Source organism: Schistocerca nitens, chromosome 5 (genome assembly GCF_023898315.1).
Source record: "Schistocerca nitens isolate TAMUIC-IGC-003100 chromosome 5, iqSchNite1.1, whole genome shotgun sequence".
Taxonomy (NCBI): Eukaryota; Metazoa; Arthropoda; class Insecta; order Orthoptera; family Acrididae; genus Schistocerca; species Schistocerca nitens.
In genome coordinates, this window is record NC_064618.1 from 469,778,519 (window position 1) to 469,798,785 (window position 20,267).

General features: G+C 39.4%; 1 protein-coding gene across 1 annotated transcript in view; it reads right to left on the bottom strand.

The window, feature by feature from the left end:
• Positions 1-19,989, bottom strand: part of LOC126259935 (probable deoxyhypusine synthase) — a 66,562-nt gene extending 46,573 nt beyond the window's left edge. The window contains exons 1-5 of the mRNA XM_049957030.1: positions 19,846-19,989; positions 18,713-18,899; positions 16,688-16,797; positions 16,443-16,607; positions 5,491-5,709 (exon numbers count right to left, since the gene is read on the bottom strand). Of these exons, the coding sequence (XP_049812987.1) occupies positions 5,491-5,709; positions 16,443-16,607; positions 16,688-16,797; positions 18,713-18,890 (672 nt within the window). The 5' untranslated portion in view covers positions 18,891-18,899; positions 19,846-19,989. The remainder of the gene's footprint in view (positions 1-5,490; positions 5,710-16,442; positions 16,608-16,687; positions 16,798-18,712; positions 18,900-19,845) is intronic.
• Between the last annotated feature and the right edge of the window lie 278 nt (positions 19,990-20,267).

Here is a 20,267-nt window from a genome sequence, read left to right on the forward strand (position 1 = left end):
TGTGTTGTGAACAAATGGTGTTTATAATGTGTTATCAAGAGTCATATTTGTATTGCTCTCCAATGTTTCATTCATGAGTGGTATAACTCTCTGGGAGATGTGTGACATTGTTTTGTCAATTGTAAACACCGTCGTCAAGGTTATTCTGTTTTGGAGCATCACTATCATTTGTCACACCTGCGACACTCATCTCTGACCTACTTAAACTTTCTACAGTAGGCATGCACGGCACCTGAACTTCAATTGTTCGCTCGCACAATTCTACGCCATCTTGGCTGGTTGCATTTTCGCTATTACTATCAACAATGAACATATTTTTCTGCCATGTTGTATGAATATGCAAACATAAAAATTTCACAAAAATGTTAAAAATTTCATATGCTAATTATTACACTTGTTATTGTAATTTACGCGATGTCAAAGCCTGTTTTACGTCTATTATGATGCGCAAGCTATTGTGTCACAATTCTGTAAGTTTTACCGGCAATGCATCACACACTGAAAAATTCCTGTAAATTTTCTACCATAAAATTCAAGGAAGGGAATAATGTGGAAAAGGTTTCTACCTACATCAAAAGAGGTGCTACCAAGCGTAACCACGCAAGCAACTTACGTAGCCATCTTACCTTTGCTGCGCCGAACAAAACGGCTTACTGTGGAAAAATTTTACATAACCTGTGTCCAATGTTTATTCCTTTCCAAAATTTTCTCCTCAATTTTTGGCTTTTTGCTTCACATGCTCTCCGCCATTGGAAACAGAAAATACAGACAATTAGCTTTTATGACCAATAACAATGACACAAAAATTTCTTACTGTAACAATAGTTAACAAACCCTACTTACAACCAGTGCCCTGAAGTCGTCGCACTCAGGTCGCCAGTTGTGTTATAATAATAAAAAATATATATAAGAAATATTATACATATGGATGGAAAGAAAAATTTAAACGATAATACAAATGAATTATTAGAAATGTTCTGCACGTACAAATTTACGCTATTCGGACTTCCTCTCTTACATTTCAATTGTAGATGCAGGCAGCCGACTTCAAGGACATGAGTGTGTGTCAAAATTAAGATAATCCTCCTTACTTGGTTCCACTTCAATAAAAATACTTAATACTGATATCAAGTCTTCTCTTATTTTGAAACATATATGATACAAAACACTTGTAGCCCGTCATACTCCGACCAGCACATCTTAACAGAACTTCTATATACGAGTGTGTCAGTAACAAAATAATGTACAAAGAAAAGTGAATGACGTTTTTTTTTTTTTTTTTTTCATTTATCCGCACCTTACCGCACATTCATAATTAATGTCTCTGCTGACACTTATGGTCAATCACTGTTTCATTTTTGTTTTTAATAAATTTTAACTTTACCACATCCGGGAGGGGGGGGGGGGGTTCCACCACGTACCTACACAACAGCCAGATGTAAGTGTCCAACAGGCACAATATTTCAGTGAGCAAACCCATTGCCCTCATGAAGAGCTGATGAAGTGATTGCTGGCACAGCTTCCCTTCGAACTGCTGCTGCTGTATGTGCCCAGGGCTGAGGGTACATCCAAGGTCTTCTTCCCACTCACATGTCACTGTGTGCAGTTCATGCCATTGCTTTGCCTGACTCTGATGTCAGTTCATTGTCAGATACTCCCTTCCTCTTTGTAATTAGAGTGTCGGTTCCCTGACTTTGCTACGGATGCAGCCACTATCATAATTGATCAGAGGTTCCCTTATTCAAATCACGATAGACTCTTTAATGACACACTCTCAGAAGTTAAGACTCCAGTGCCAGAACATTAGTATGGTTTTAATCCATTCTATGTAGTTTCTACAAGCAATTTTTCGAGACTGCTGAATTATTAGACTGTTGAATCCTGGTGCACTGTTAATGTTTGCAATATGGACTTTCTGACATATATATGTAATGCCACTTTGCCAGGGTATCCAACAGACCCACAATTTCCAAAGTCCGAGGTTGTCCTGGACACTATCAAACAGTGTCCTCCTTTTAGCTGGTAGTTGGAATACTGTCTTCACTTGATGTTTCCGGAGGATTCATTCTAACTTTCGAGATAATGCACCACACACGTGAACAATGTAATCACTCACTAACCTGAAGAGCATGCTTAGCCCAATAAAGATCCTGAGGAAGAATCCGACCAACCAGACATGTCTGAACCAAAGAACAGGCAAAAACACTGAGTGTCGTCTTGAACCCCTTCAGACACAAGTATTTTACAAGTACAAACTCAAATCCTTTGGTCACTACAAAATATGGGATCTCAATAATCTATTTTGGGGGTTGTGGTAATTCAAAATTTTAGTTGGTTTTGGGCCCATTAATGGCTTCAAAATAAATAAAAAGATTGTGCAGAGTACACTAATTTTTCCAAATTTGTGGCAAATTTATTTGGTTTAAAATTTTTGTACACTATAATGTACTGTAGGTCTGAAGGGGTTAATCAGGTAATTTTAAGGGTAACATACATGAAGAATACTTTCTTAAATATGTCACATTAAACAATGGTAATAATGTGGACCTGTGAAACACATTATCTCAAAACACCTATTTTCCATCACTAATATTCAACCTGTCATTACACACACAAATTTGGAGATAGAAATCTATATACATATATTTTTACTGTTGGTTTAAGTCAGAATGACTGGACAATCAATCAACACCAGGATCAAAGAACATAAGCAACACTGCAGGTTGGGGCAGGTGAAGAAATCGGCCGTGGCAGAGCACGCACTAAATGAGACCGACTGTGTAATAAAATTCACCGACACGGAAGTTCTGACTGTAGACAAGCACTATCACACCTGCTTGTTCAGAGAAGCTGTATAAATACACAAACATGGAATTAGCTTCAACAAGAAAGAAGAATGTCTTAAGTTAAACGGATCCTGGCTTCCCGTACTGCAGCAAACAACTGTCGCAGGTAGCAAGAGGAGAACCGCACCGGAAATGACCGTGGAGAAGCCCTCAGATGTTGGCGTGCCAGGCACATATAATCTGTGGCCGCGAGCTCGGCTCCAGTTCACCACTGGCAATGGAGGGTGAAGCTTTGACAATGCCAGCCACTCGTGCTGGCGGAACGTCAGTAAAATCGTCGGACGAACGTTGGCCAAAGAAATCCAGACAGAAGCAAACAGGCAGTTTGTTAGCAGATGATTTTTCCACTTTCTTTGCATGCGATATAAATCTTCGATACGGTACCTATTCAAACGTCAAATACTTCAGCTACCTTGGTTACAGAAGGACCCACCACAAGACTATTTGCTCCCCTTCACATTCACTTAGCTCTGGCACACTTGCAATGTATCAAAGGCATTGCACATGTGTCGTTCGTGAACAAATAGAATGGTGCCACCTGCAGTCTAGGCTAGCATCTACATTTATGTTTAAGCACACATTTCTCATGGTGTTTCCATCTTTTAGTCCAACCACTATTGGAATCGCTCCAATGGAAACCAACCTGTTTTATCCAGTACATCAATGGCACCTTTGTTGTATGGCTACGTGGAAGAGACAAACTGAATGATTTCCTCATACATCTCAGTACCATACACCAGAACATCAATTCCACCATGGAAGTTAATCCGGATGGAGTGCTCCCCATTTATGTATATTCTCATATGTCTATATGGGAATATACAAAACGAAAGTACGATTGCAGGTTGTAGACACATGGTTGATGACATGTGGAAGTTTGGGTCTGATCGCGGAGCTTGCTCGGGCAGCCTAATGGTAAGCAGGAAATCCAGGTCTGAGCCTCGGTCCAACAGAAATGTTTATTTTAGTCATCCCATTATACTGCTCATGTTGTCCATATTCACAATTGTGTACATATTTCATGGATAGAAAGAATGTCCTTAAGATGCTCATATTATCAAACAGATTTTCACAGACATGATCACATACTGTGTCCCAGAGAAGCTGTATGTAAGAAATGAGACTCTTTACCCTTGTGAGTCCATCAATGTTTTGTTCATGGCTCCTTGGCAACAAACATTTTTTCCATTAACATTTCAATGTAAGAAATTTTGTTATCATGAATATTCTTTTAAGCCACTCTCAGTTATTACACAGTAAGGCATCATATACATCATGCACGATTTCAGCAAAATTATATGTTGTGATTCTGCATATATGCAGACCACAAAGGAAAAGGGGAGGGGGGGGGGGTTACTGGAAAGAAAGAAAAAAGGAATACTGTGATTTACAATCCAACTTACGATGAAAGCATTAGGGGCAGAACATAGGCTCAGATTTAGGAAAGAGAATAGCAGTTCTGAAGGATAATGCAAAGGTAAGAAGAACGAAAATTCAAATAAAGCTGTGAAGTATAGAAAGGGTAAACAGGTAACACAAAAGAGTGAGTTTGCAATGGTAACAGAATGAAAGAAACAGGCAGTGTGATAAGGAAACAGTCGATAACAGAAGATATACACAAATGTAGGAGCCAGGTTGCCCCGCATTTTACTAATAGTTCAGTATGAAGAACTGAACACTTGTTTCACTCTTAGGCTGATGTATGAGATACTAGTTCATGTAGATAAGTACTGGGTTCAACAGTGGTGTGTTGGCGTATGTTCACACTGTATTTTGGACATCAGAACAGTGACTGTCTTTCACTCAAAAATTTTTAGATCATAATCAAATCTGGGCCAATGCAGCTGTAGTTAATATTTAGCATGGAAACTACCTAGCTAAGAGACAAAAGCAAACTGTAAAACGTGTAGGTCCCACTGCAAAAGAAAGGAAAGGTTAAACAAGAGAAAGTAGATTTTTTTCCCCTAGAGGGAACCAAGGTTCTTGTAATTTTCTTCCTGACTATGATGGAAAATCATTACCTACACTAATTGCTGACAATAAAGCTAAAACTGCACTGCTTTAAGAAACTGATGTTATGGTAATAAATCTACAAAAATATATTAGAAATGTCAGTAAGACACTGATGTTATGGTAATAAATCTACAAAAATATATTAGAAATGTCAATAAGATTGATGATCATATGAGTGATAGTCTTTACAAGATAATGAGAAAATAAAATCGTACCTTGCGGTCATTTTGAACACTAGGAAAACTGATAAGAAAATTATCTGTTTTTCATCACTGGCTTTTAAAATACAGAATACTTCTCTCCTACATCCTGCACCTCCTGGAAAGTTTAGCTTTAGTGTTACCGCTGGCAGTCAAAAACTGTAGAGTACATTGAAAGCATCACCTTTGAAGAATATAGAGACAACAATGCAAGAGAAAAAGAAAGAATGAAGGTGAAAAGAAGAGCAGTGAACGATAAGGATGTAAGAAGAGAGAGGAACTGTGAGAGGAACTTGTGTTGAAAAACTGACAAGTTGAGAGAAAGAGGGAATTCACAACTAGATTCGAGTGGGAATAAAAGCATTTTATACTACTTAATTAAACTGATGTATGAATATGTAAAATTATTTGTGCTGTCACAGTTTACAAACCTTCTCCTTTTGTTCTTGCAGCATCTTGTCTAAAATAGGCATCACCCAGTCTTCAAAACGACAATAGTTCTCATTTGGGACAAGAAGATTTCCTATCCGGTTGATGCCCTTTTCACGTAGCCTGCGGCCATCTAGATGAAAATCGCCAATATATGTTGGTGCTAGGCATTTAATAAAATCTTCCTCAATGCCACCAGCTGTTGTGACCACACAGTCCACCTGCACAAAAGGAAGTAAGACTTCTACTTTACATAATCCATAGAAAACGCTGCACACAAAGAGAAGAGTTAACAAGTAACAGAAACTTTGTTTCAAAGTAAAGAGTGTATGAATTTAATTTGAGAGTAAAAATAAAACAAAATTAAGAATTGAACCACCTGTGTGTCTAAGACCTCTTTGTTAAGCATCTGATGAAAAGCAGTGCTTTGTGGTTACTTAGCTTGTTATTTAGTTATATGTTCCATGGATCATTTGCTTATTACATTGTAAATATGTGGAATAAATAATTTTACATCCAAATCTCAAATTAATTTGTAAATATGGCTACACACAGAACAATTATTATGTTGGTGCATAAGTTCACAGTGTTTTTGTTTTGCATGTTGGTATTCCAGTTACTATGGGTTTATTTATGGATTGTCATTTTCACTATTACTATCTGAGTTTACATACTGTCATTTGAAGATAAAGAGTCGAGTTGTGAATGCTGGAAAATGGAGTGCCAAGTGAAGAAGTCAGAACATTTTGGACATATGCTTTTCTTTGTTCAATAGAGGACTGACAGCAATGGAGGCAGCTAGAAGCATTTGCACTGTGGTATGGGGATAATGCCACTGGACAGAGCACAGCAAGAAAATAATTTTCTCATTTTAAGAAGGATCCTTTTGACATTGGTGACTCTCCACAATCAGGAAACCTTCAGGGTTTAATGAAGATCATTTAAACTCATTACTCCACAAAGATCCACAATAGTGTATTGAAAACTGACAAATGTGATGAACTGTGATCATTCCACCAATGTGTGACATTTGCATGTAATGGGGAAGGTGCAAAACTCGTGTTTACGGTTGGCTGGCATTTTAGAGTACAAACTGCTTGTATCATAACATAAGAAAAAACAAGTAATAAATAAAAACCTGATGTGAAAAAGGTGAAAACCCAATCAAGCAACTTTAAAAGAGGAACAGCTAAGGACAAGGACATCCCTAGGGAAAATTTCTCAAAACATCGTTGAGACGGCAGAGGACCCCGCAGGGGGGCTCAAATTCGCTTCACCATGCCACTGCGTCGAATACAAAGTAAGACGCAATCAACAAAATGCATGTCATCAGCTGAAACATATGACAAAGCAGACGGCAAACACAGATGTAAAAGTAAATAGTTCAAAAATGGGCACCTGATCAGAAGGTGTCGCACTGTCAAGGGTTGAGAACAGTAGGCACAAAGTGAGGCAGGATCGCCACTTAATAAATGGCAGTGACTAAAACAACAGTGTCCTATATGCAGCTGGGCTAAAATGACTCCTCGCGATGTGAGGGCTGAGAGGAAGTCAACCATGCTATTGGGAGAGGCTTAATACCCCAAAATTTGTTCCCCTGGAGAGAAGACCATTACATACTCCAAAGTGATACTACATGCCAACAGACAGTGACATGAAGACCATCTGAGGGGAAAAGAATAACTAGCAGGCTGAGGGATGAGACATGCAGCCTCTGCAGTGGCTTCAGCAACCTCATGTCCTGGCATGTCGACGTGACTGGGAACGTCACATTGGCGCCCCCCACAGTCAGCAAGTGGAGGCATTCTTGGATCCATCGTACTAAAGGTTGGACTGAATACACCACATGAAGGCTCTGAAGAACACAGAGACTCTGAACAGCTGACAAAATTTGGAAGCAATTTTGGTGAATGTACTGGGTGACCTGATAAAGGGCGTCAAGCTCTACGGTAAAAATTGAGCACTGGTCGAGAAGCTGTTACTGAAAAGGATCATTGCTAAGTACAAAGCCACACACAACACCGTGGCCTGTTTTGGAAATGTCGAACTAGACGAAGATACAGCCCTCAAGCTGCGTGCAAAGTGCAAGAAACTCACTGCGATACACCAGATCAGAGTAGTGTCTTTGGGAGCGAATGGAGTCTGAAATGAACACACATCTCAGCACAAAGCAAGGGTGGTAAACAGCTCACACCTATGGGGAACATGGCACGGAGCATAAAGCAAAGCTGTCGAAGCAGCAAATGAAAGTGAACTCTGGGTGGCAACGGAGAAGACAGGTGCAGCCCATACTGACAGTGCAGGGAATCATCAAAAAAGGTAGCACAGGATGGGTGACCGGCCATAGAAGAATGACGGCTCATGCAACGACCGAGGAGAACATCCTGCTGGTAGGACAATGGTAATTCAGCAGCCTCAGCATAAAGACTCTCAACTGGACTTGTATAGAAGGCTGCAGTGCTAAATGTATCAAGCAATCACAGACGCTGTTAAGACAATGTAAGATAGACAGACATGCGGACGAATATATGATACATTCATAATCCAGTTTCAAACAGACAAGGGACCGTTAAACACAGAGGAGGATGGTCTGATCCACTCCCCAAGAGGTAGAACACTGAGGGAGCTAGAACAACAAGCTGCCAGGTAAGAGATGTGGGAAGACCAACAGAATTTCCTATCAAACGTGAGTCCCAAGAATTTTGTTATGTCAACAAATGGAAGAAGGAATGGGCCAAGACTTAGGGATGGGGGAAGAAATTCACGCCACAAGTTCACACATACAGTCTTGTCAGCGAAAAAGCGGAAGCCTCTGTTGATGCTCCACCAGTGAAGATTACTAAGACATTGCTAAAGACAGGTTCATTGAGAGCTGCGATAGATTGCAAAGTCATCAATGAAAGGAGTGCCTGAGGTACCTACCAAGAGACAGTCCATAATAAGGTTAATGGCTATGGCAAATAGGACGACTCTGAGGAACACCAATCTCTTGAAGTAAAGTGGCCGACAGAACTGAGCTCACACGTACCTTAAAAAAAAATATGGTCTTTTAAAAATTCCCAGATTAAAAGGGGCAGGTGACCTGAGAAACCCAACTCGCACATAATACAGAAGATACCTGTCATCCAGCAGGTGTCATATGGCCTCTCAAAATAAAAAAAAAAAAAACATGGCCAAAGTTTGGCACTTCCACAACAAATTGTTCAGAATATGAGTTGACAAGGTGATGAGATGATGAACTGCAGAGCGGTGCTTACAGAATGCGCATTGGGCATTAATGAGGATATTCTGAGACTCTAGCCACCACACCAGCGAACTATTAGTCATATGTTCCCTCACCTTGCAGATGATACTGGTAATGGAAACTGGGTGGTAGCTGGACTGAAGGTGTTTGTCCTGACCAGGCTTTGGTAAGGGAATAACAACGACCTTGTGCCAGCGACTGGGAAATGTACCATCTGTCCAAATGCGGTTATATGTTTGGAGGAGAAAGTGTAGGCCCTCAGGAGGAAGGTCTTGCAACATCAGAATGTGAACACCGTCCAGTCCAGGATTGGAGGACCGGTACAAAGAAAGTGCACATTTGAGGTCCCTCATAGTAAAAGCAGTATCATAACATCCACGATTCTGGGAGGAGAAAGGTAACATCCTTGCCTCTGCAATCCATTTCAAAGGGAGAGAGGCAGAATGGTAGTGGGTGGAACTTGAATATCTGCAAAATATTGGCCCAAGGTGTTGGAAACATCAAGAGGGTCTACAATGACAAGGCCATGGTCAGACCAGGAACCAGGGAATGGACCATGGCTCCTGAAAGCCGATAGAGGTTACCCCAAACACATGAGGGAGTAAAACTGTTAAAAGAGCTTTGAAAAGAAAGCTGATTGGCTTTTTTTGGTATCTCTGAAAATGATGTGACACAGTGCTCATAGTTGTTTATAACAGATACAGTTCGTTGTCATGGGATGGCACTGAAAAATGTGGAGAGTACGTCTTCACACACAGATTGTGTAGCAGCATGCTTCAGTCCACCAGGGGACATGGACAAGTCATGACAAGGAAGAAGTGGAAGGTATGGAACATTCCAGAGCAGTAAGACTAGCTTTTGTAAGATATTCTACCTGGTCATCAATGCAGGGGAAATGGTGTTCATCAAAAGTGGCCAGACAGGAGTAGAGCTGCCAGTAAGCTTTGGAAAGCTGCCTGTTGGTTGGATGCACAGATAGGATAGGTGTTAGCAAATGAATGACACAGAGGAAATAGTCACTCGAGTGTGTGTGTCAGAGAGAACAGACCACTCGAGACGACAAGGGAGCTGAGCAGTACAGTTTGGAAGGCCCAAGTGGGAAAAGGAGTTTGTGGAATCAGAAAGATATGTGGGTGTACCCGTATTCAAATTGATTAGATTGAGATGGCTGAAGATATTTACTATGAGAGAGCCTCTCGGACAGGGGCACTGAGAACCCCAAAGGGGATGGTGGGCACTGAAGTCAGCGAGCATCTAAAAGGGAGGAAGAAGTTGAGCAATAAGTTGCAAAATGTCTGCCCTGATGACAGCAGAAGATGCTGCAAAGAGAGAAGGTGAAAGCGGGAAAGGACAGATAGACAGCAATAGATTGAAGCTGGCTGTGCAAGGAAATGGTGTGACTACAGGTGTCATTCTGAATGAGCAACATGGCTCCCCATGAGCCGGAGATCCCGCCTCAGGAGGAAGATAAAAACAGAGTGAAGTGTGGGAGGTGAAAGTGAACGTGAAGGTGTAATTTTGTTTCCTGGAGGACAGTATGATCGTATGAGGAGCTGCAGTTCAACCCTATTGGATCTGATGCTGCAAATGCTTGGAGAATAACCATATCTGATGAGAGAGAGGAGATGGGTCAAATAAGGGGACACTGCAGTGGCTGCAGAGTGCCAGAATTCAAATGTGCACAGTGACCAGGTCCACAGGCTGGAGGATCCTGGTCCATTAGTTTGACAGAGGTGTCAGTAGTCACCTGTGGTTGGTGGTGCATCTCTGTGAAATGGAGGTCAGCCAGCTGAGGGTATCACTTAGTGACACCACTGAAAAACAACACTGAGTGGAGATCATTTGTCTTTGTCTGACTGCTTAGAACGTTGGCGTTTGTCAGGTGCAGACCCAAATGTCGACTGGCTAGATGTGCGCAGAAAGTCATCGCAGGGATCTGATTCCTGTGTTTCTGTTTGTGAGACATGCAATTTCGCCGGTGCAAGCGAAGGTTTTTTGGTATGGTGAGCATCTGCAGCAGGTGAAGATGATGGGGTGACCTTCAAAGCTGGATGATTTCACTCCTATGACACTGACTTTGAAATTGCAGGTCTGCATAGCCATGTCTTTCATGGGCTGGGGTGTAGCAAGAGCTGTACTATAACTGCCAGAGAGTGGTGTACAAGGTTTGCGGCTAGTCAACTTTTCCGAGCAATGCGAGTAGGAACCTTTTCCCTTCATCTGGATCACCTGAATGGCTCTCTCAGTGAGACAGATTGGACAGTCATAGGACAAAGCAGCAAGATTACCCTTGCAGTTGATACAGTGAGGGGAAGGAGATGGACATGCACCCTCATGAGTGTCCCTGCCGCAGGTTACACATTTGGCTGCATTTCAGAAGATTCGTGAGTGTGGTTGTAGTGCTGACATTTATAGCAATATGTGGATTAGGGATTTATGGTCTGAGAGTAATAATTTCATTGCCAGCCTTAATTTTTGATGGATGTACCATACAGTCATATGTGAGGAATAGAATGCGAGTTGGCACTAATTCTTTATCAGCCCTTTCTATGACGCGGTGAATTGCAGTCACTCCATGGGTAGTGAGATAGGCTGTTACTTCAGCCTCAATCAAGCCATCAGGCAGCAGAGTGGATCTGACACCATGGGAGGAATTCAGAGTGCAGTGAGCCTCCACTTTAACAGGATAGCCATTGAGACGTGGTGCATCAATCAGTTTCTGCACTTGAAAAGCACTATCTGTCTCCAAAAGCAAGATCTCATTATGGGATCGAGAACAGGATTTCAAAGGGCCGACAACAGCATCACACCCTTCCGAATAACAAATGGATTAACTGTCGTGGATCTGTGACAATCTTCTGTGTGTGACACCATGGGGTATCAGGGTGCGTCTGGGAGAGACGTTGATTCTTTTATCTCAGCTTATTTACATTTTTGAGATAAGGAACACATCATGGAGAAATCATCCATGATTGCCAACATCTCTGATGGTGCACTCCTTCCTGCTAGGGGCCTTAGATGATTGTCCACACCTCAGATCACGCCTCCCAGACTCAAGATGGATGGACCAATTGGCATAGAGGAAGGTACCAGCTCAGGCAATCATCATCCCTCCCCTGTCCTGGCCTTTACCAGTGTTTACGTTCGAGCCCTCCTTGCTGACCTGGGGCTGGGGATTACACATTACACAGTCACCGTTTGCGCATTGAATGCTTAGGGCAGCCTCCACGAACGCAAAGGGAGGAAGAAGTAGAAAAGGAAAAAAGAGAGACTTCCAATGCCAAAGCAGAGGAAGGGTAAGAAAAGGAAGGGTAGGAAAAGAAAGATGTGTGGATGGGATGAATCCATACACAGTTTTAACAAGAACTTTGGTTTCCCGAAGAAGGAATACAATTCGATCCCCAAGGAAGGGGAAAAGAATAGCAGGAGGACAGACATGCAGCACAGAAAGGGAAGTAGTATTGCAAAGGCTCATCAATTGGCTTGTGAACAATAATGAGCACTCCCATCTTGTACCATTACTGATGATGAGAAATGGTGTCTTTATGCTAAGGTAAGGAGAAGAAAGGAATGGCTGAACCCAAACAAAGCAACAACTTCCCGTACAAAGACCTGTGCACATCCACAAAAATTAATGTTAAGTACCTGGCGGAAGTGATGGTGTGGTGTGCTATGAATTGCTTTCCCGATTTGTAACCATTACTGCTGACATTTACTATCAACGTATGAGATGTTTTGAGGATGCAGTCTTTTAGACCATGTAGGGATGCTACTCCACAATAACACCTGCCTGCATTCTGCTAGACTGACCAAAAAAAAAAAAAAATTATACTAGAGTTGGGGTTGGAAGTCATTCCACACCCACTTTATTCACCTGATCTTGTGCCCTCAGATTTTCACCTTTCTGCTGTCTATCAAACAACATTCAAGACACTTCCTTTCCAGATGAAAATGCACTCCGAACAAGGCTTGGTGAATTCTTCACATCAAAACCACTCAATTTCTACAGTCGAAGGATTGAAAAGTTACCCCAGCATTATCAGACTGTTGTAAATAGTGAAGGAGAATATGTTAGTGATGACTAAAGTCTGTTTTATGTGTATCTGTTGAGTTTATTAAACTTATGGAAAAATCACTATGATCTTATGCACCAATGTAATGTAAGTTTTTGTTTATTATTATTATAATAAATACACAGATGTGTTATTAATTCCCACACTCCACATTTTGCACATTAAAATAATAGAAATTTTTCTGCAGAATAGTTGGAGGAACAGAAGAATAATTTTCTCTGTAATTATATATGACATATTCTGTACCAATGATGACAAAATGTGCATCAGATTCAACAGTTGTATTTTTTTTTTTCTTTGGTGCACCCCACCCCCACCCCCACACACACAAACATGTGCAGCTACAATGTGCTAGCTGAACACACAACTGGATGTTACATTCAGCCAATGTCAGCACGTAAAAGTATGTGGTGCAATTTGCTAGGATATAAAATGGAATGATCATAAAGGTTTAGTCATAAGTAAACCAAGTAGCAGTTTTCTGTCCAGTGGTAGGATACTGGGAAAATGGCATCAGTCAAAACACTTGTGTGAACCATTCCAGAATTTTGCTCAGATTTGTTGGACCCATACCAAACAGGACTAGCAGGGGACATTAAACATATATTAACAAGGGTAGCATAGATGGTGAGAGGACTGCTTGACCTATGGGAATGTGTGGGTGCATGCTGTAAAACCTGAACTGATTGTCACCTGCAAATAGATGCCACCTATTGCACAGAGACCCATGTACAAAGTTTCAGAAACCAGTATTTTACATTTCGATTTATACCCTGCAAACCAATTTGAATTTCATGACAGAGGGTACTTCTCATTGTATCTCATATTAGAGTTTCTTCCCATTCCATTCACAATGTGTGGAAGGAGGAATGATTGCTTAAATGCCTCTGTGTGCACTGTAATTAATATTAGCTTTGCTGTTCCTATAAGAGTGATCTGCAGTCATTCTCATATGCATATAGAAACCCTAATTACATGGTACAATGGTAAGTACTTTCTGCACTTCACAGGGGTTTACAGAGTATCAATGTAGGCATAGGTTGGTCTCCAGTCTGTTAAATTACACCCATTTGGACAATTTAAAATATCCAATGGTGTATCTATAATTTGTAGTCAATTTATTTTAAGTATTTAGTAGGAATTACTCTCTGAAGAAGACACAAAATAAAAAGAGAAGTGAGGAACAGAAGAGTATTCTGGGAATGGCACTATACAATGTCACATTAAATTTCTACAAGTCAGTAAGGTTTCTGTTTATAATGGACAAGGCACACAGTCCACAGCTGTTTGGGATAGTTTCCTTGAGACTGTTCAAAAACTGTTTAGTTCCAAATCTTCAGCAGATTTTGAGGCTTCTGTGCTGGTTACATCATCTTTTGGGGCACATCTGAATATGTTCTTTGCATGCTATTTGTGAATCAGGGTTGGCAAACAGGCTGTTCACGTAATTTGCATGATGTCCACACTGTTGTGTTTCAGCAATGTGGATAGATTTATGTGGATTGGCATTGTTCTCTGTCACAGGACTTACTGCACCATCAAAAAGTGACACACATCAATTTGCTATTTCAGTAAAAAAAATTTAGGCTGGAAAAACTGCTGTGAAGATATGCAGAAGTGTTGTAGCACTGACTGCAGTGACACCGAGAACATCACTCCACATCCAGTAACTGACATATTTCAATATGTTTCTGGTAAGGCAAGACTTTCCTTGTTTTTTCCCACATGTTGGTACGGAGAATCATGTGTTAATAAGTATAATCCAAGTACATAGTTTTGGCCCAATTCCAACCACGATGTTGGACATACCACTGCATGTCAAGTGTAGTTCTAGATGTATGTCAAGAATAGTATGTCAAGTGTCGTTCTAGAAAGATCTGCTAATGATATTTTCATGGATATTAATAAATGGTTTAAAGCCAACTCACTGACATTAAACTTCGAAAAGACTCACTATATGCAATTCAGAACCTGTAAGAGGTTTCCACCCAGCATATGCATAAAATACGAAGAAGAGCAGATAGAAGAGGTTGACAGTCTTAAATTCCTGGGATTACAACTTGATAATAAATTCAGTTGGGAAGATCACACCAGAGAACTGCAGAAACGCCTTAACAAATCTGTATTTGCAATTCGAGTGTTAGCAGACATAGGCGACATAAAAATGAAGAAGCTTGCATACTTTGCCTACTTTCATTCCATAATGTCATATGGTATAATATTTTGGGGTAACTCTTCAAGTCAAACAAAAGTTTTCAGAGTCCAAAAGCGTGTAATACGTATTATTTGTGGAGTAAATTCACGGACGTCCTGTAGAAACCTCTTCAAAGAACTGGGTATACTAACTACTGCCTCTCAGTATATTTACTCACTAATGAAATTTGTCCTAAATAATATATCTCTTTTTCCAACAAACAGCTCAGTTCATACATACAATACCAGGAACAAAAATGATCTGCACAAGGACTTAAAAGCACTTACTTTAGTTCAAAAAGGGGTCCACTACTCAGGAACACAAATCTTCAATAATTTGCCAGTAAACATAAAAAATTTAGTTACAAATAAAGATCAGTTTAAAAGGAGCCTGAAAGACTTACTAGTGGCCAACTCCTCCTACTCCATTGACAAATTTTTTAATAGAAACAAATGATGTATTGTATATATTCATACTATTAGTATTGTAATCTCAGCTTAAAAAAAATTGACATGTTCCACATCCACGAGGATCTCCTCAGCATGGATCTATGGAACGAAAAACTAATGTAATCTAATCTAAACCCCGTCATGCTGATTAATGGTTAATGTCAATATCAACTTGACAATATGGCAGATAAGCTTGTGATTGGGGAGGGGGAAAAAAAAACAGGAACTGGAAATCAGGTTTCTGAACCCTGTTAGTGTAAAAAAAAAGCCTGCCTTGGCTACACCTAAATATTCGTATCAGTGAAAAAACAATTAACTATAATAATGAGATACAATATAATGTCCAGTATAGAATATGAGTAAAATATGACCATCAATCACCTGTCCATCCAATGAACTGCCACTACCAAACTGTGGCCAAGAGCTGTGTCAGTCACCCAATGGCAGAACACGTACTGAGTACAGCACGCTTCACAAATCCTGCCACGTGGCTGCCCCTCCTCCTCCCACCCCATAATAGCTTCAATGAATTACACATATGGGAATTACCTTGCCTCATACCCTCTGACCCTGCAGTTCTCCTGGCAACAGTTACACCTATCCCCACCTCACACATCTGACACTTAAATCCTCCTTTCCACATTATTCCTCTGTTCTACCTCTATCCCCCAGTTCAATTCCTACATGTCAATGAACACCACACATAGCTCTGCCAGGACCAGATTAATATCGCTTGTTCCAAATTCCTGTCCTATGCACTTGTAAATACAATTACCACCACTGCCAGCATCATTGTCACCACAACTAGCATCATCTTCATATGACACATAAATGAAGAAAATAATGATAATTTTTCAATATAGACAACTTACATGTGAAATATGTAGAACAAAGCATAATATATGGAGACTATAGAGATAACTGATAGTAGTGCCCAAGATACCTAAAGGAAATACCCATGTAATTGTATACAATGTTAATTATGTTATCTCACCAAATTATGCTGGACCAGAAAGCGAATAGTGTCCCGAACACCAGCAGATATCATGTTTGATGTGTAGCCAAAAAAAATTGTGCAATTAGTTTTCCTTTTTATGAATTCATCTTCTTCCAATTTGTCCTGCAATTCTTCAGAAAGTGGCTGCCTCCGACAAGTTATCTATGAAAATTTCAATAGTAAGGTAGTGTAAATATATAGCATTCAACTTTATCTTAATTAACTGTTTTCCAAAATCTTACCATTCTCTTTATTTCTTCTACAGCTAAACCAAAATTAGTGGCTTGAAATCCACTAAATCGGAATGTCTCCAGCAGGGCATGATAATTAACTCCTTTGTTAAAATCATATCCTGAAACAAATTATCAGATGATACTTGCTCTTTTCATTTATATGCAAAAATAACAAAGTCAAAATTTGCACATAAAAGAAAGATTAATATAGATTTCTCCTTCCAGTTTCAATAGTAACTCAAGTGGAGTTTCTGTAATTATAGTACAACATTCCAAGAGAGCAGGGTATGAATCAAGAGTGGGGTGGTGTGCTTAACAGGATGTTAAGTTTGCTGGGTAATGTTTCCCCTCCCCCTAATCTTTCTTACATTCCAGTTATTCATCTACAAAATCAAGCATTTCCTGAAAAACATATCAGCATGTCATAGGTTCAAAATTATGCTTTTTATAAGTGGACAACTGCAAATTTAAAAACTATGCTCCTTTTATATTGTGTGTTACCTGAAGTTTAAATGACTAATTATGTAATCCCTTAACATCAATTGGAAACAAACCACAGAATTTATTTAGACACAAATTAAATAAAAGAAAGAACACACAGATGTTTCATCAAAATATTGAAAAACTGAAAGTATTACACTTAGTATGGTATAAAAAGGAATGATAACTCAGAAAAAAGGTTTTAGTGTTTAAACTTATTTGTCTCCAAATACATGCTTTTTAAAATTTTGAATCTTATGCACAATTTCTGCTCAAATTCTGTTCCTTAAAATTCTTGTTAACTCATTTAAGACAAAAATACTTAGTCACACAAGAGACTGAGTATTTCTCATCAATCAGTTGAAATCGTCAACTATCCACATTTTTGTTTGGACCAACGAATATTCGAATTAATCATTTTTATGATCTTAGTTACCCTATTGTCTTCAATGTTATCCTTGCTACTTATTAATTCATACAAACTGCCACATAAAAACGACAAGATTAAAGTAAGTGAACAGTGATGAAAAGGGGAGAACATGAAACTTCAACCTTCCAATGCTACATTCACGTTTGTCCCGTAATGTAACAATAGTGTGGTGTTCAACAACAAATGTGCACGAACAGAAAGAGAACAGAAAAATGACAATACTTATTTCGCATCTATATTAGTTTTTGAAATACAGGTTGCAGTGAAAGACAGATCTGTAATATAGCCCAAGGTCTAAGATTAAGTCAGAAGGTGACTGGTTGAGGGTTGGTGAAGAATAGTGAACATTTCAGTTAATCTCTACCCACCATCCAATGCTTTGGAATTTTCCAGGCACATCTCTCTTGCTAGTTTACATCAACAGAAATAATACTGCTGTGGAGTCAGTGAAAAAGAGATCACTGATAGCTGGCAGCATTGTTGCCAGCTTTCAGCTTCAGACGAAAACAATAGCAGTTTTTTTGTTTACCTTCAAGAATGTCATCAAGGATCAGCTAGATAATTTTGTCTGCAAATTTTGACTTATATTCAAAAGTCCATGCTCCACTGTTTCACTTGCTTATTGGAAATAATACATTACTGTCACTCGCAATGAAATATTACCTTTATTTTACATTTAGGTTTTACTGTTTTGCCTGTGATGTTTCACTATTGTTTTGATGTCATCTGGTACAAATGGTCTAATGCGGGGTAAGCAATAAGAAGATTTGAGCACTAATCCTTTGCATATAAGACATTTCCTAAATATTAACTGATTCCTTTTGCCTGATACAAATCTCTAAGTTTGTGTAAAATGCCGTGTGACACCGTAATTTGGATTAATATTTTACTCCATTGGTTGATTTTAAAGCGAGATTAGTGCCTAGTGAAGTACTATTTTACGCATCTGTGTTCATTCTAATTATTATTATTATAACAATTACTACTACTGTCTTTGATCAAAGTATCACAACCAAGTTATATAGCTAACAGAAAATCAGGGGTTTTTAAATAAGGTAATTATGTCTATTGCTAATTACAAATTTATTTTTGACAAGACTTGTATTAATGAATAAATACATTACCCTGAACTATCGGTGTCCCTTCGGGCAGTGGGGCACTTTCTACTAAGACAGCACTTTTAGCCTTTTCTGGAATATCCTCAGTAAGGCCAACATTTCCTCTCACTATAGTACATTTGTCCTTTTCTTCAACATCATCTCCTTTTTCACATATTTCTTTGACCTCAGTACTTCCTGACATTCTTAGACCCTTGTTAGTAGTAGAAAAAATATTTATGGTTACAACTGTGACAATGTCTTACAAAACAGCTCTGTAAAAGCTGCCATAAGTGAAATTTCATTACAAACTACCGGTAGCTTCCACAATTTTAAACTATCAATGAGTAATGCAGACTAAAGTAACTGTGACAGATGCACCTGTTAACTGCATTGAAATTGTGCCAACTGATTAAATTGATAATAGCTTGAATGCCCACTATAGTAAAGTATACAGCATATCCTCAAGGTACTGGTTTTCAAGTTATGAAATCAAACCTGCCGTATGAACTATAATGAAACAACGAGAATATTTATACTATGATGATATTTTCTCCAATTTTAACTTGAGAAAATGGAGGCTTGGTGGACATAGGGGTGAAGGTGGGGAGAAGGAATGTCACATCATCTGATCCTGTATAATGATAATTTTTTCCCCATCTGTGGTATTTTACGTTTGCATTCTGTATGTTCATCTATTGCCTCATTAATGGTTTCCTGTTTATGCAGTTAACATGAAAATATGACATAATACCATCATCTGAATCACAGTTGTACATTGGGTTGCATGGAGTTATCAGCACGAAAGCAGTCATGCAAATTACAGGGAGACTGGAAAGGGCCACAGTTAATCATGTGGGACGAGTGAAATGCGAAAAATTTGGGTATCATATTCTGAATCATGAAATCTAAAAACACATTTTAGCACAGGGCCTACTTATTGAAATTTTTCTGCTGTGTTAATATCTCCAAGGGCTAGATTCGAATCTTGTTTCCCTATGTGTACATACAGGTGCAAAACTGTTGCTAAATTCGGATATATACTAATTACTTGTACCGCAACGCAACTACTACTAATACCCTGTTTGTACTTGCACTATCAATCCCAATACACAATCATTTTCTGGATATTTGCGCTTCAGACGTGGAAGATTTCCTACCTATAATGCAACTTTAGCACAGAACTTCAATTTCATTTATTAATGCTGTAGAAGACAGGCATCTTATTTCGTTGTTTACAAATCGCCGGTCTTTCCCACTGTGTTGGTTTTCAAATTCACATAATATCTTTGGTTAGGCTGAGACAACGCCAGTGATCAAGAGAATCGAGCAAAGGAGTTACTTGACAGCTCACTGCACAAACTTTGTGAGCTCTCGTTTTCAGCTGTTTTCTTGCCTCGACCAACAATAGAATCAGGCCTCGGCGCCGAAAGCTTATACTATTCCTTTGCATTTTAATTAACTTGTTTAATTTATGGTGGTTTATAGTAATGATGTTTCTTAACTATTGTAGGCTAATTGTGAACCCGAGATATTCATGAAGGTACTAGGGAAAACTCGGTAAAATAACGATGCAGCAGGA